Source organism: Daucus carota, chromosome 6, assembly GCF_001625215.2.
Source record: "Daucus carota subsp. sativus chromosome 6, DH1 v3.0, whole genome shotgun sequence".
Classification (NCBI taxonomy): domain Eukaryota; kingdom Viridiplantae; phylum Streptophyta; class Magnoliopsida; order Apiales; family Apiaceae; genus Daucus; species Daucus carota.
Window position 1 is genome coordinate 34,943,077 of NC_030386.2, and position 16,419 is coordinate 34,959,495.

General features: G+C 36.5%; 2 protein-coding genes and 1 pseudogene across 2 annotated transcripts; all 3 read left to right on the top strand.

The window, feature by feature from the left end:
- Positions 1-1,342: 1,342 nt before the first annotated feature.
- LOC135146953 (mitochondrial inner membrane protease ATP23-like) lies at positions 1,343-5,954 on the top strand (annotated as a pseudogene).
- A 335-nt stretch (positions 5,955-6,289) lies between these two features.
- LOC108226875 (glycerol-3-phosphate dehydrogenase [NAD(+)]) lies at positions 6,290-9,339 on the top strand. The gene is made up of 11 exons (XM_017401868.2): positions 6,290-6,488; positions 6,637-6,713; positions 6,802-6,874; positions 7,397-7,614; positions 7,714-7,821; positions 7,995-8,058; positions 8,142-8,179; positions 8,279-8,399; positions 8,492-8,546; positions 8,634-8,682; positions 8,976-9,339. Exons 1-11 carry the CDS (start codon positions 6,383-6,385, stop codon positions 9,132-9,134), a joined length of 1,068 nt encoding a protein of 355 aa, XP_017257357.1. The 5' UTR covers positions 6,290-6,382; the 3' UTR covers positions 9,135-9,339.
- A 999-nt stretch (positions 9,340-10,338) lies between these two features.
- Positions 10,339-11,157, top strand: LOC135147282 (uncharacterized). Its single transcript, XM_064080201.1, has one exon. It carries the CDS (start codon positions 10,339-10,341, stop codon positions 11,155-11,157), a length of 819 nt encoding a protein of 272 aa, XP_063936271.1.
- The last annotated feature ends 5,262 nt before the right edge of the window (positions 11,158-16,419 follow it).

Consider the following 16,419-nt stretch of genomic DNA (forward strand, 5'->3'; position numbering starts at 1 on the left):
TTAGTCAATTTAATTTCAAATATAAAAAAATCATTTAAAACCCAGATATGAACCCTAAAAATGTTAAAACTGTTAACTTCAACTATTTTTTTTATAAATAAATATCTAAAACATAACTTCGTGTTACATTTCTAGTCACTAAAACGTAACATCGTGTTACGTTTTTGCTTATTTGAAAAATGAAAGCGATAAAATGTGATTTCTTGTTGCGTTTTAGTGAAAAATGTAAAATTAAACTTGAAATTGTGTTTTGAAGTGATAGTGTGGATCATTTTCTTGAACAGTAACATTTGAGGCATTATGTACTAAAATTGTGATTTTGGGACTCTTTTCTCTATACTACTGAACTCTTGTAATTATATCTTTTCTATGAGGGTATTATACGCAGAAAATCAAAAGTACAGGATTATTAAAATAAAAATAAATATAATGATATTATCAGAAAAAACCAATTTTACAAATGTACCGTGAAAATAGGGATAATTAATTCTAACGTCCTGAATTATAGGCTGTTTATTACCTAAGTCCCTATCCTATTATTTGTAATAATGCGATCCTTAAATTTTAAATTTTTTGATTCAGATCCTTCCGTTAAAGTCAACTAACATCTGTTAGTCAATGCTTACGTGGCAAATACAAAAAATTAAATTAAAACAGTAATAGCTCATAACAATACTCTCTTCTATCACCATCCTCTCTTCTTGATCTCTCTCTCCCTATCTCTGCCTCCCTAGGATATGCAGCAGAAGAATTGAAGGGAGAAACTAAACAGAAAACTCATCAATCAGACCTAATACATTTATTTGCATTACACATACACACAAATGTTGTGTGTATCTATATGCGAGAATGTAAGTATGTGTGTATATATACTCCACCACATGTTAATATATGTACACTCCCCCGTTTCTCTCAAATCCAAGATCAAGAAGAAGAGAGGATGGTGATGAGTCAGCTATTATTGTTTTAATTTTTATTTTTTGTATTTGCCACGTAAGCATTGACTAACGGAGGTTAGTTGACTTTTAACGGAAGGATCCGAATCAGAAAATTATGAAGTTTAGGGATCGTATTAATGTAAAAAATAAGATAGGGACCTAGATAATAAACAGCGTATAGTTCAGGGACGTTAGAATTAATTATCCCGTGAAAAATATCTCTACTTTTTTTAACTTAAAATATCTGTACGACCATTCACTAGGCAGGATTTGTGGGTAGAATATTACATGGTCTATGAGCCCATATTTACAGCCCACACACAGTAGCAAGGCCTTAGAAGTCCATACATTGCCCCAGCCCTCAGATTCAGATATGTATGTATGCAAGTCCAACAAGACCATCACTGCAATTCAAATTCATCAGAAGACTCGCCAACAACAAAAATGGACGCAGATTCCGACGTGAAAGCCGGCGGCGGCAGCAGCTTTTACAATAAACAAGGAATGGGTGTTAAAGAATGCGAAAACATGATACGTAGAAGCCTCAGAAGTACCCCTCTATCATTTCTCTTTTTGCTTGTGTATATTTATATCAATTATATGTTTTGGTTTATAATTATAGTCTCTTAGTGATACAATGCTTGAATTGAGTTGGGTTTTATGTTGCTTGATGATATACCATCTTGTAGAGTAATTATAATGGATAATTTTGTTAAATGAATAATTTTTCGTGTGCTAATATGTTAGGGAGAGTGAAGTTGTGATTTTGATTAATGAATAAAATTCTTGGGTTACAAGCGTATTCATCTAGTGGAAGATAGTTTGAATCTTTGTTGAAATTTTAATTGGAATGTAATTGCAGCTCCGATGGTGAAGTTTTTGAGGGAACAGATGGGAAAAACTGGTTGTAATATTGGTGATAATTTCATTAAAGCTGTTGATTGCGAAAATTCGGTTGCTGGTGGTTATTTCTGGTGAAGGGGTAATGATTACACTGATTTGTATTTGTATATCTGCCCGTTTCTTCTCTTTATAGATACATGTTTGGATATGTCCATGTCACATAAATTTCAAATATTTAGAAGATTAAGTGTACAATGAGGAGAAAGAGGACTCGTAACTATGATCTTTGGTCATAGGAAAGGAAAAGTAGCTTGTCCAAAATTTCTCTTTATGTGTTTTACCCAAAGTCTTTATTGTATCTTGTGAATGTGTCGAAATTAGTAAAAGATTAAAAAAATTTACCTCAATGAATTTTCTGTTTCATAGTGCAGATAACTTTATCGATACACAGTCATCGGTATAGCATCTTATCAATTTACAAGTATTATGGTTTGCTGTTTTACAAGTAGTAGGCCTTGCTTTTTGACCTAGTTTGCTTCTAGGCATCCATTGTATTTTTTAACAAACAAGAGAGTGAATTGTTTCTTTATTATTTTTTTAATTTTAAATTTAGATGTATAGCTTTAAATTTTATATGAGCAAAAGAGAAAAGAAAAGGAAGCTTCATGTAAGCTTTGTAGGCTTCCAGCATAACTCATTTCTTTATATATTGATATGTAAGTATGTCGTTAACCTACAACCTCAAACTGCGGTACAAGTTTGTAGTCTTTGTAAGGACACTTTGTTACGATGAAACCTAACTCTACTTTAGTGATGCAATATCTTGGAAGAGGAAGGTCAAGCCAAATGAACATAGTATAGGGGTCACTGACTTTGTAGTGTGGTACTAAATGACAAAAAAATGAAAGTTTGTTAGAGATGCTGGTGGTTAATTTGTGACATACTTATTGAATGGTTTCGCACTGATTTGGGAAAAGAAACAGATTTCATGATAGTGGAAACTTTCCGGTCTAGAGGCGAGCCATGGATGCAGGGTAACCTATTAAAGTGGGTGGGTGGGGTATGTCTTCTTTGGCGACCAATATGTTTATATTAGGTGGGCATAGTGATGATTCTTTCTGAAAGTGCACTGACCCAAGCTCTAGGTAAAAGTTTCGCCATTTGAGCAATTATCAACTATAAAGTTAATTGAGTCTTTTAGAAGATATGGCTAATTTTTTTTTATTAATTTGAAATTTGGTTGGAATGGCGTTTCTTGGATATATGGATATGAAAGCTGCAGAATTTGGTGTGTGGTCTTCTTGGTAACTTGGTCTCTTGAAGATAGGAGAATACCCATGCTGAGATGGTGTACCGACACAGTCCTTTTTGAGCTATAAATATATCCAGCAGGATAGCAGATGTCTTGGTTGTGGAGGAACTGGACAACTCATGCTCTTCTTAGATAGGATATAGGCTTTATTTCACTCATTTCTGCTATGATTATACATAAGACATTTAACAAGTAATTATTTCAAATGCAGTTGAAAGAAAGAAAAAATATACTGTATAACTTATGGCTTAAGAAGAATAATCTAACCACACAGCTGACCAAGAGTATTGACATATAAAAATACAAAGCTAGTTATGTTTGTGGAGCAGGTTATCTTTTTCTTTCATAATTACATTATCTTTTTAGGAAACGGGAAATTTCAAACTATTGATCTAGCATTGGAAGGGATACACCATTACCACTAGGCATCCTTTGATCCTCAGAAATTTTATTACTTGTAGGAAAACCATATATTACTACTTTTCTACTGATAATAGAAATGTATTAAACATCTTTGAAATATTAATACATAATATCATACGTGTTTTAGGATCTTTTTAATTTTTAGCTAAAAGATAATGAAAATGATTTTCTAACAATAACTTGTATGCACTTACTTATCTAGTTGACAAGTACAAAATACTTAAAAAAAATAGAATTTGATTGAAGACTCACAATGAGATTAATTCTGATGAAGAAATGCAGGTCTCAACCTGTTAATATTTGAGATCAAATCAATATGCTTACTACCATGTTTATGGTAGTTTAAGTTTTTGACCAGCTTATTTAAGATAATATATAAGTTTGTGCTGTATGCTGCAGTTAAAACTTTGTCATGATTTGATTTGAAAAAGAAAATTCTAGAGATTCCCTGCTGATTATTTCATAACTTTACATTGTGATCGCTGACCAAGAACTGTACTTTCCCATCAGTCATCGCACTACCAAAAGTGGTAGAGAAATTTCATTGTATTTCTATTATCACTAAACAACCTTATTTCTGATCAAATATTTAAGTAAATTTATTGCAGCTTCAAGATTGTATGGTAATTGAATGTGCTTTAATATTTATTTCCTGTTTTCTTCTTTATGTTTTGATATTGACCTTAAACTCATGCAATTGTCATATCTGTTTCATTTTTCAGATAGTAGTATGTAGTAATAGGTTAACTATGCAAGATGAGGTCAATCAAGTAGTCATACACGAGCTAATTCATGCGTATGATGATTGCCGCTCTGCAAATCTGGACTGGGCTAACTGTGCTCATCATGCATGTAGTGAGGTATGCATGTCTCCAACTGTGCTTTCACTGAGTCGTTTGGTTGTTGGCCTGTTGCACCATCTTTCACACTGAATATTTCTCAATGTATTATCTGGAACAGATTCGAGCTGGCCATCTTAGTGGTGATTGCCACTATAAAAGAGAATTCCTGCGGGGATTCATGAAGATACGAGGACATGAACAAGTAAGTTTTTCTTCCTCCGAACATTGTGTCAGTTCTTCTTAAACCAAGTGAAGATAAAGAAGAGAGAACCTGGCAATCAAAGTTTTAGGCTTCTGTCTCTTACCACCTACCAGATGCTTGACAATCTAAAAAGTTGATTATCAAAATTGTATTGTTGTTTATGATGCAAAAATTGTATTTTTGTTCATATTGCTTAAAACCATAGAGGCACAGAGTTGTGGAGGCTTATCACGATTCAGGAGTTACTTTACTAGTGTGACTCCTATGAAATAGAGGCATTTGAAAATATAAAAATTGTAAGACGAGTAAGCGAAGAGTTGAATGTTTGTGTCAGCCAGAACTTATTAACACCTGGTCTTCTTATTATCTCGGGCTTCATGCATTAATGTTTTAATATACGCGCAGTAACACATCTAAATATTGCATTAAGTCTTTCTCTATATTATTAAAATTTCTAAAAGAACCCTGGAGTTAGGATTGATTCTTCCGATTGTCTGTGGAAATTTGTTAGCATAACTGGGGCAGTTGTGTCAGCAGCTCCTATGGCGGTAAGCTTAGAACTTCATGTGCCCTAAAGAAGAGATTAGCATGAAAAACATATGCTAAATATACCGTGTATAGTAATTACCAGTTATAGTATAATTTTACCTACAGTCCACTTCAGCTAATTTATTTCTTAAAGGGGTATGTTGCTACCTATGTGTCATCTTATAGTTGGCATTTCAAAACTTTTGCTAATCAAGCCTTGTACCTTGGAAGCTGTCTGCGCTGTTTATTCCAATTATTTATTTAAAACTAATCCAATTATGTGTGACCTTGGCTTTTTTTGTCGAATTGTATTTAACTCCCCAATACAAATCTTATACGCTTTATCTGAATTTTGTAGGAGTGTATAAAAAGAAGAGTCATGAAGTCCTTGGTCAATAATCCAAACTGTCCGGAACCAGCTGCTAAGGATGCTATGGAAGCTGTTTGGGATACTTGTTACAATGACACACAACCATTTGACAGAGCTCCTTAGAAACTCTATAGTGTTTGCCAAAGCTAGTTTTGTTTGAAGAGGAGGTTCTGAGTAGAGAGAGGTGGTCTGCCCCTACCTGATTCATACTGGCGCAAGCAAATTGATCCAGACAATATATATTGTGTAACAATTCGTATACATTTTCGAATAAAGATTATGAAGCAAGACAATAATTGTCTGCATTTTTCACTGGTTATGCCAGTGTTCGAGTGCCTGGCCATATAAATGGCATATTTTATATATTCGTAGATAAAGGATTCAAACAGAGCTTAATAAGCTGGAAACCCTAGCACAAGTCTTGTCCACTTGGAGTCGAGGTTTTAAAAATATTGGAATGAAAAGCAAGAGAAGAGCAGAATATTTGTTTGAATAAGTTTCAAACATTTACATGAATTTGAGTTCCAAGTTTTATCTAATGTGATTAACCTGTGACATCAAAAGTATAAAAAAAAAAAGCTTATTTGTTTTCTTGACATATTAAAAGCTTACCTTAAAGAGTAGGAAAACAATATCATCAAGACAAGAAAAGCCCAAATAAAAAAAGCTAAAAGTCAATTGAATAAATGAGTCAGTTATTGACTTATTGGCAGTTTGAGAAATGTGCTTTCAACATTAAACATACTCCTTCATCCATGATACGTGTCTCACATCTTCTTTATTCACATTTCTCTTCCTCCTATTCTTCCTCCTCTCCGCTTAATTTCAATTTATAAACTTGTCATTAACTTCATTTATTTTTTTTGCATTTTCATATTATTTCTCTATATTATCTGCTTTTCTGATCCTTGCTGATCCATTTAAATGGCTTCAAGTAAATCAAAAGTTGCAATTGTTGGCAGTGGTAATTGGGGCAGTGTTGCAGCCAAGCTCGTCGCCTCCAACACCCTCAAGCTTTCCTCTTTCCATGGTTTCTCATCTCTCCTTTTCTCAATTTTCAATGTACATGCATCTCTATATTGATTAATAAGCATGCATGAATATATTTTTGAGTTCTTTGAAAACTTAGGGTAATTTCATTTTTTTTGGTGTTTTGATGGTCTATTGATGAAATTCAGATGAAGTGAGAATGTGGGTATTCGAGGAGACTTTGCCAAGCGGAGAAAAACTCTCTGATGTTATCAACCAGAAGCACGTAAATTTATCATACTTAAATGTTGTAGTTCATGCTTATGATATGGGAAATTCCCTTGATGATGAATTGAATTGATTTTATTTTTCAGGAAAATGTGAAATATCTTCCTGGAATAAAGCTGGGTGAAAATGTTGTTGCTGACCCTGACGTTGTAAGTGCAGGTAACACAACTATTTTTGTTTAAAGTTACTTATCATTTGGCGACTTGTGTACATGCCGGTCCAATCATTTTGGGAGCCTCGAGCAAAATTTATATCAAGGCCATTTTTTATCCATTCAACACTTAAATTCCTGTGATTCTCCGACATTTTCTCTACATCTTTTCATTCCATAACCTGATATGATAAAAATTTAGAAGTTTGTTTTATCTATTTTATACTAAATTTATTAGAATCAATAACTTTTTCAAGGTATTTTAACATAGAAATTATTAATTTTGGACCTTCTAAATTTTGGGGGCTTCAAACCATTGCTTCATTGGCTTAATGAACGGACCAGCCCGGCTTATGTAACTAATCCGTGTCAATACAATTTTTAATAAAATTGAGGATTCGGGATAGCCTAGTTGTACAAGGTCTTGCATTAGAATCCTCACAAGGGGTAGGCCCTCAAAAAATATGTTTAATCAACTTTGTGCAGCATTTGGTGATCGTTACTGAATTCTTGAGGGGGGTTATCTGCAGTGAAAGATGCAAATATGTTGGTTTTTGTAACACCACATCAATTTATTGATGGTATATGCAAAAAGCTAGCCGGAAATATAAGGCAGGACGCGGTAGGAATCTCCCTGATTAAAGGTATGGATCTAAAGCCAGAAGGTCCAAATATGGTGTCTAAACTCATCAAGGATAGCCTTCAAATTGACTGCTGTGTTTTAATGGGGGCCAACATTGCTAATGAGGTAACTGAAAGTGTTTAGCTGTCAATAATATTGTGTATATTATACTTTCTGACATTTTGTATATCTGTTTTTGATGACAATGGGAGCATAATTATGCAGATTGCTGTGGAGCAGTTTAGTGAAGCAACAGTAGGATACGCAGAAAACAAACCGACTGCAGATGAATGGGTGCGGCTATTTAACACTAACTTTTTCTCTGTGTCAGCGGTATGTAAAAACAACATTCTAGTGTTGTTGAATCTTCTTTTTATACTATATGATAATTGATTACATATTGCGCTGGTATTGTTCTATAATAAGAGGAACCCATTATGCTATGAATGCTTATATAATTTTGTGTAGTCTTGTACTCTGAATGATATTTCATTTTGATAAAATAGGTTCAAGATGTGGAAGGAGTTGAACTATGTGGCACCCTGAAAAATGTTGTGGCTATAGCAGCAGGTTTCTTATTTGTTTCTGCTCAATGTACTTAAATATTCATCAGGTACCTTAAACTTATTAATTAATTGGAATTTCTGAAACAGGATTAGTGGATGGCCTAGAGTTAGGAAACAATACAAAGGTAATTGCATAATCTTTATTGAACTTGTGTTTCTTAGAACATGTGCACATGCGTTAAATTCTATGCCTTTATTCTTTCTCTGTCCATTCATCTATTTAGGCTGCAATAATGAGAATTGGCTTAAATGAAATGAGAGCCTTCTGCAAGATGCTGTTTCCCTCAGTTAGTGATGCGACCTTTTTCGAGAGCTGCGGTGTAGCTGATCTTGTAACCACTTGCTGTAAGGAGACTTGTATCTGTTTTTGTGTGTGTGAGTCTGTCAGTGGCTTATACTTTGAACAAACGACATTATAAATTTCTTTACTGTGACAGTGGGGGGGAGAAACAGGAAATGTGCTGAGGCATTTGCCAAGAATGGTGGCAAGAGGTTATCCCTGCTACAAGATCTTATCTTATTATTTTTTTTTAAATGTCATTGTTTCTAATCAGTGTTTGTCTGTAATTTCTTTAACAGATCCTTTGATGAGCTTGAAGCTGAAATGCTGCAGGGCCAGAAGTTACAGGTAAATATACTTCTTATTTTTATGGACTAATTAAAGTTTGAACTGAATGAAGAGTTCTTATTTGCAATACTGATTTTTCACTTGCGTAATATCATTGAATACCAGAACCAGCACCTTTTACTGTTACCATATCTCAAACTCAACATCTCACAGCTTAAATGCATCTGCTTAAATAGAATAAGTATGCAGAACCTCTTAACGACATTGGAACGTTTAACGATTTACATTGGATCTGAGCGATAAAACAGTAAAATCACAATGTTGCTAAATGTGGTGTCCTATAACTTTTGCAGGGTGCATTAACAGCCAAGGAGGTTTATATTGTTCTAAGCCAAAGGGGATGTCTACAGATGTTTCCACTGTTCACTACAGTGTATCATATCTGCTCCGGCCGTCTTCCACCATCAGATATTGTCAGATACCGAGACCATGTGAACATTTCAGCCCTGTAGGAGGCACATTCAGCACTAACCAAGTACCCAGATGTGTTAAACCTGTAAATAAGTAGCATTGTGCAAAGTTTTGTAACATAATCAATTTCAGTTCTCAGATACCAATATATGATGTATATCAAAGTTAGCATAATACGCCAGATAACATAAATATGTAGAGAATAAGAAAACTAATACTATCTTCGTCCGTTTTTACTTGTCAGACATTTTGCACGTAACTTAAGATGACTAAAGAACATACTTCTACTTATTATTTTTAATTTTTTTTTATGAATTAAAATTTATAGTTTATATTTTTATTCACAAAAGAAAAGTTTAAAAATAATAAGCGGAATTATGTTTTTTACTCACCTTAAGTTACTTGCAAAATGTCAAAATGACAAATAAAAGGGGACGGAAAAAAATGTCGTGTTTATGTATTATAGTTCAAAATTATTTTTTACACACACAACGATGCAAAAAACATGTAAAATTATTTTTGAATTTAAGCCAGAAGTACTTCTTTTGAATTTATTAAGTCAGAAGCCGAAAGTTAGAAATGCTAGATTGTTTTGGATTTTTATGGTGATTTGCATTTTGTTATGAACTTCCTTAAATTTTAGTATATAGTAAACTTTACTCATTGATAAAGTTTCTCTTATTTTAATAATTTGATTTTTTTAATTTATATATTTAAATTACCAAACTCTAAATTAATTTATAAGTAAAAGTTATTTAAAAACTTTTAAAAATTTATAAGCCAAGTTTACCTATCACTTAATTACCTTCTTTACTTTAAACAAAAAATCATTATATTCTTTTTTGAAAAAAAAATAAATTTCCATTAATATTAAGTATCCATAATACAATGTCCGACGGAACGGGTTCCTTCATGCATAAAAGTATATCGTCTAATCGAAAACTAAGCAAATACTCCTAACATTTAAATAATATGACCTCTAATGTCTGAAAAGATATTCACCAATCGGGTCTCGTTAAAACCCCTCGAGAAAACCCTTTGAGAAAAAAATCATTGTTTTTAATTAAGCTTGATTTATTTTTTAAAAGAACTAAGGACCGCGTACGTAAACAACTAGACGGAACGGAGTGAGTAGAAATATAACAAACCATTTCATAAAAACATAGACTTTTCTCTCCATGAAAGTGTGAGAGGGTTTGTTTTTCTCTCCATTCCTTGCAAAAGCAGTGTGAGAGGCGTATCGCAATGGCTAAAGATGCAGATCTAGACAAGCTAATGGAAGACCTTGATATCACAAATGAAGAAGAGGAGGAACTAGTATTTGACGAGGAGTTTGAGGAGACTGGGAATCGATTTGAGTTGTGTGTAGTGGGAAGATTTCTAACAGAGAAGAGTCTGAATGTTCGAGCAATGAAATCTAAACTGGCGGACATTTGGAGACCGGCTATGGGGATTAGTATTAAAACTTTAACGGCGGGCCTGTATTTGTTTCAGTTCTTTCATAAGGATGACATGCAGTGGATGATGAACAACGGGCCTTGGACGTTTGACAATGCCATTCTCGTTACAAACACAATTCCAGCCGGGGGAGACCCAACAAAAGTTCCACTGAACGAGGTAGAGTTTTGGGTGCAAATATATGATCTTCCAACTAGTTTCATGACTGAAGCAGTAGGACGACAATTGGGAAACTTTTTTGGAAAATTTGTGTTGTATGACAGTAGCAACAACTCGAGCATATGGAGGGAGTATATGAGATTGAAGATAAGGCTGGATGTAAGGATGCCATTGAAGAGGAGGAAGAAAATCTGTAAGCGAGACAGAACTGAGTTTGTTGTTACATGCAAATATGAGAAGCTGGGTGATTTTTGCTTTCAATGTGGGGTTCTATCTCATACAGAACGATCATGCAAAAAAAGGTTGAACGTTGGAATGGAGGAGGAGGGGAAAGGATGGGGTGGGTGGCTCAGGGCTCCACCGCGCAGGGGGGTGGCGCAGGGCCGCAGCAAATGGCTGAGGGAGGGAAAACTCGGAAGGTTGGGGCGAGATTTCAGGGAAGGATAAGATCCAAAATATTCAAAATTATATTGGAGCGCATTCAGGGGGATCTCAGCGAGGAGGACGGGAGGAACTAGAGGATAATATGGAATCAAATCTCCAAGGCGGTATTATAGGAAGGGATAAGGAGGGAAACCAAAAAGTAGTTCAAAATATTGGGCCTGGGGCTGAAGAGCAGGATGGGCTGCTTCTTGAGGACAGGAAAAGACAACGAACTGGACCAAATGAAGTAATGGACATGGATAAAGAGTATAACAACAAAACAACAGATTCTGGGCTTTCTAGTTTGGATTGCACTGAATCTTCATCTTCTGTATTGGCTAAGCTTGCGAGGCAAGCTAGCCAGCGCCAATGAATTGCCTAAGTTGGAACTGTAGGGGATTAGGGAAGGCCCCTACAGTTCGAGCTCTCTGTGATCTTGTCCGAGATCGCAATCCTGATGTGGTATTTTTGATGGAAACGATTTCTGTAGCTAGTAAAGTAGAAGAGTTAAGAATAAAAATGGGTTTTGCTCAATGTTTTTCGGTTGATCGTATTGGCCGGAGTGGAGGTCTTGCTGTTTTTTGGCATAGTCGAGCGGAGTGTTTTGTCTCAAGTTATTCTCAAAATCACGTGGATGTAATTTTCAATGAAAATAATATTCCGAAGTGGAGGTTGTCATGTTTTTATGGAATGCCGGAGAGCAGTAGGAGGAAACAATCTTGGGAGCTAATTTGTAAGCTAGCCACTCTATCAACACTCCCCTGGTGTGTTATGGGCGACTTCAATGATCTTCTCTATTCCACGGATAAGGAAGGTATTCATCCACATCCTGAGCACCTTATGCGTGGTTTTCGTCATGCTTTAGATATGAGTTCTTTGTCTGAAGTTGAGTTGAGTGGGGGTCGTTTTACTTGGGAAAGAGGACGAGGAACAAGTGCATGGGTTAGGGAGCGATTAGACAGAGCCTTTGCAAATTCAAATTGGTGGAGTTTATTCCCTTTGTGTAATCTAACGGTGGTCTCAACGCCTGTTTCGGACCATGAAGCTCTGTTTCTGAAGTTAGTAGAAACCACAATGTCAAAGAAAGTTTTCAGGTTTAAATTTGAAAACACCTGGCTAAAAGATCCTTCATTTATCTCAGATGTCAAGAATTGTTGGGAGAATCTTCCTGTGTCTCATCTGATGCTCAAGCTGATGTCAGTCTCGCGTTTTATGGAAAAATGGGGAAGAGATTTTTTCAACAAATTTAAAGAGAAAGTACGGAGACAGAAAGCTATCCTCGACTCCTTAAGAGAGAGAACTGATGATCATAGCGTTAAGGAGTATCTAGCAGTGAGAGACAAACTTAATGAAACTCTATTACATGAGGAGATGTATTGGAAACAGCGCGCTAAATTGTTCTGGCTCAAAGAAGGAGACGAAAATACCCGGTTTTTTCATGCATCTGCCACAGCAAGAAAGAAGGCAAACAGAATTAATTTTCTTGTTAATGATGATGGAGTTCGAATCGATAAGGCGGAAGATATGGGTGAGTTGATTAAAGATTATTATCAACGAGTCTTTGAAGCTCCAACGGAAGTAGGATCGAACATAAGCACTAGCAGTCCAGGATTGTAAATCAGATGCAGAATCAAGCATTGACTGCAGATGTATCTTATGAAGAATTTTCTGTAGCCATGAGTCAAATGCATCCTGACAAGGCGTCAGGCCCGGATGGTTTAAATCCAGCGTTTTATCAAAACTTTTGGAAGGTGTTAGGTAAGGATGTATTCGAGTGCTGTCGTGACTGGTTACAAGGTAATTCTTTTCCGGCTGATTTGAATCATACCAATGTTGTCTTAATTCCTAAAAAAGACAACGCCTGCTCTCTCAAGGATATAGACCTATAGCCTTATGTAATGTTTTATACAAAATAATGGCTAAGGTGCTAGCAAATAGGCTGAAGCATGTATTACCGGGGCTCATTTCTGAACAACAGTCTGCTTTTGTGCAGGTAGATGTATAACTGATAATGTGGTGGTGGCCTTCGAGTTGATTCATCATGAGAGGCGATAAACGGGGTAGTGAGGGAGAGGTAGCTCTGAAGCTAGATATTAGCAAAGCATATGATAGAGTGAATTGGGATTACTTAAAATGGAGAATGCAGGCTCTTGGTTTTAACTCAAAGTGGATTAGCTGGATGATGAGATGTGTTACTACTGTGTCTTATGATGTGTGCTTTAATGGAATGAATGTAGGTCCAATAATACCTAAGAGAGGGCTTCGACAGGGAGATCCACTCTCGCCGTATCTATTTTTGTTCTGTGTGGATGGGTTGTCAAACCTATTAAATGATGCAGTAGAGGCAGGTCACATTCATGGGTGTCAGGTTTGTCCAGGTGCTCCAGAGATTTCTCATCTCCTTTTTGCTGATGACAGCTTTCTCTTCTTTAAAGCAACGAGTGATGAAGCTCTTACTATCAAAAGATTATTGAGTGATTATGCAATAGCTCAGGCCAGGCAGTGAATTACTTGAAGTCCGGGGTGTTTTATAGCTCGAATGTTAGAAGGGATAAGCAGCAGGAAATTTCTAATATTCTTGGTGTTCATGGGGATATTACAACAAGTAATTACCTGGGACTGCCGTCTCTAATAGGTCGATCCAAAAAGCGAGTTTTTGGGTTGTGAAAGAGAGAGTCTGTAAGCGTATTGATAGCTGGAAGTCTAGACCAATATCTCGAGCAGGGAAAACAATCCTGATAAAGAATGTAGCTCAGGCTCTACCATCTTATTGCATGATGTGCTTTTTGCTCCCAAAAACTCTAATACAGGAGATTGAACGGCAATTTAACGCTTATTGGTGGAGTTCGGGACCTGCTGCAGGTAAGGGGGTGAGGTGGTTGTCATGGGAGGAAATGACGGGTCCAAAATGCAAAGGTGGAATGGGTTTTAAAATATGTATGGGTTTAATATAGCTCTGCTGGGAAAACACATATGGAGATGCATTCAAAATCCGGAACTCTTGGTCACTAGAGTTTTAAAAGCTCGTTACTTCCATGTAGCAGCATTCTGGAAGCAATAAAGGTAGAAATCCTAGTTTTATCTGGATGGGAATTTGGCAAGCAAAGGAAAAGTTGGCTGCAGGTTTTCGATGGGTGATTGGTGATGGCCAGTCCGTAATAGCAACGAGAGATCCTTGGTTAGCTCAGAAACATGACTATAGAGTTGATGATTTACAGATATATGAGGGGCGAAATGAGAAAGTGGAGACTCTATTCTATCCAGGTTCAAAATCTGGGATCCTGTGAGAGTTCGTGAGTTATTCAGCAATGGTGATGCCTTAGCTATTCTGGCAACGATTGTGCCGCAACGTCAAGTTGAAGATCGAATAGTGTGGTCCAAGTCGACTGATGGAATATATAATGTGAAGACTGGATATCGTGTTTGGCAAGACCTTTATACTGGTAACTCTAGTTGTACTCAATCAGAGGGTTGGCGACGAATTTGGCGATTATCGATCCCTCATAAGGTTAAGATTTTTGTTTGGAGATTGTGCAGGAATAATGTCCCAGTTCGAATAAGGTTGATACATAAAGGTGTTAGACTTCCAATTACATGTCCCATGTGTAATGCGGATGTTGAACACCTTCTTCACTTATTTTTCGACTGTAGATTTGCGGAGAGTTGTTGGCAATCTGTTGATCTCAAGTATAACATGAGGGAGGTGTATTCAGCTCCAGATTGGTTACTTCAGAAATTGGCCACTGCTAAACATGAAGAGATTGTCTCTATCTGCCTGGTGCTTTGGGGTATTTGGTTTTGGAGAAACAAAAAGGTCTGGCAGAACCAATGGATGAACCCTACAATTGCTATGGAGAACACGTTTAAAGTGTATAATGAGTGGAAGTCTGCTCGTAAAACAAGTGTGGACAGGAGAGCTGTGAACGTTAAGGGAGCCAGCAAATTGAGAAGATGGCAACCTCCAGAACCAGGGGAGCTGAAACTTAATGTTGATGCATCATTTTTCCCGGGACATGAATCTTTTTCTGTAGGCATGGTACTTCGTGATCAGGAAGGAGCATTTGTAGGAGGTAAGTGTATTTCGTTACCCCGGCCAGCAACTGTAATGGAGGCTGAATGTATTGGTGTAAGGGAGGCTTTATCATGGATTATGGAACAATCAATTCAGAGGGTTACTCTTGAATCTGATTCCCTGCTAGTATGTCGAGCACTGATGGAAGGCACGGTGAATTTGCTAGAAGTTGTTATATCCAGGAGCAGTGCAGACTCATGCTTCAAGATTCTCCAAGTATTCGTTTATGTCATGTTCGTAAGCAAGCTAATAGGGTAGCTCATTGTTTGGCAAGAGTTCCCTGTATGTTAAATTGCTTTATTGTGTTTACATCTCCTCCTACTCATTTGGTGGAGATTATTTTGGATGATTTGAAGAAGTAATGAAAGCCTTTTGTTTCAAAAAAAAAAAAAAAGAACTAAGGACCCTGCATGCGAAGCAGATATAGTTTTGAGTCCATTATTTTCGCGTATCAGTCGTTGCGATCAACTATAAATACGCCATAATTAGGGTTTAACTTTCAAGACGATCTAATTGTCGCTCAAACAATGAAAATGAATTTTAATCACCGCCTTGACGACGGTAAGGGCGGTAAGGTGAAAGAAATTAAAGTGGATGTAACTGTTAGCATCGATTGGAACATCGATTGGAAGACAATCGTGAGTGTCGTAGTCGGGAGTTTGTTCTATTGCTGGGCTGAAGAACGTTTAATTGGTGGTTACGACGGCTCCAACGGCGGCCGTGCCGTTCAGAGAAAGAACGATACGGAATCGGGTCTCCGACGTGAAAATAGAGTGGAGGTTATTGTGTTTAACCCTAGTCTGCCCGCGCGTCGTCGTTACAAGGTTTGATGTTTTGGGTAGATGGTAGAGATGTTCATATTCTTTGATGTTGTTTTTCTGCGTTCGATATATTTTTACGAAACGTTTTGATGATCATCTTTAATTAGTTAGTTCTTGGTTCTTGATGATGAAAGAATGCTCGGTCTCGTTTCTGTTTTTTTAGTGCTGTTTTTCGTTTATGTTTCTGTTGAGGGGACTGCAACTCTCGATGTGTTCTCGTCGTCGACGGTGAGTTTGTTGACGAAATTCTCCGACGCCGTTTCCGGTGAGAAGGGGCAGTGGTGGCAAACTATAGTTTGCTCCCTTTTCTAATCTAATGATAGATTTCTTGGGCTAAAAGGACTAAAAAACATTATACTCAATCCCAACACTATTTTAAGATGTTTAAATCAT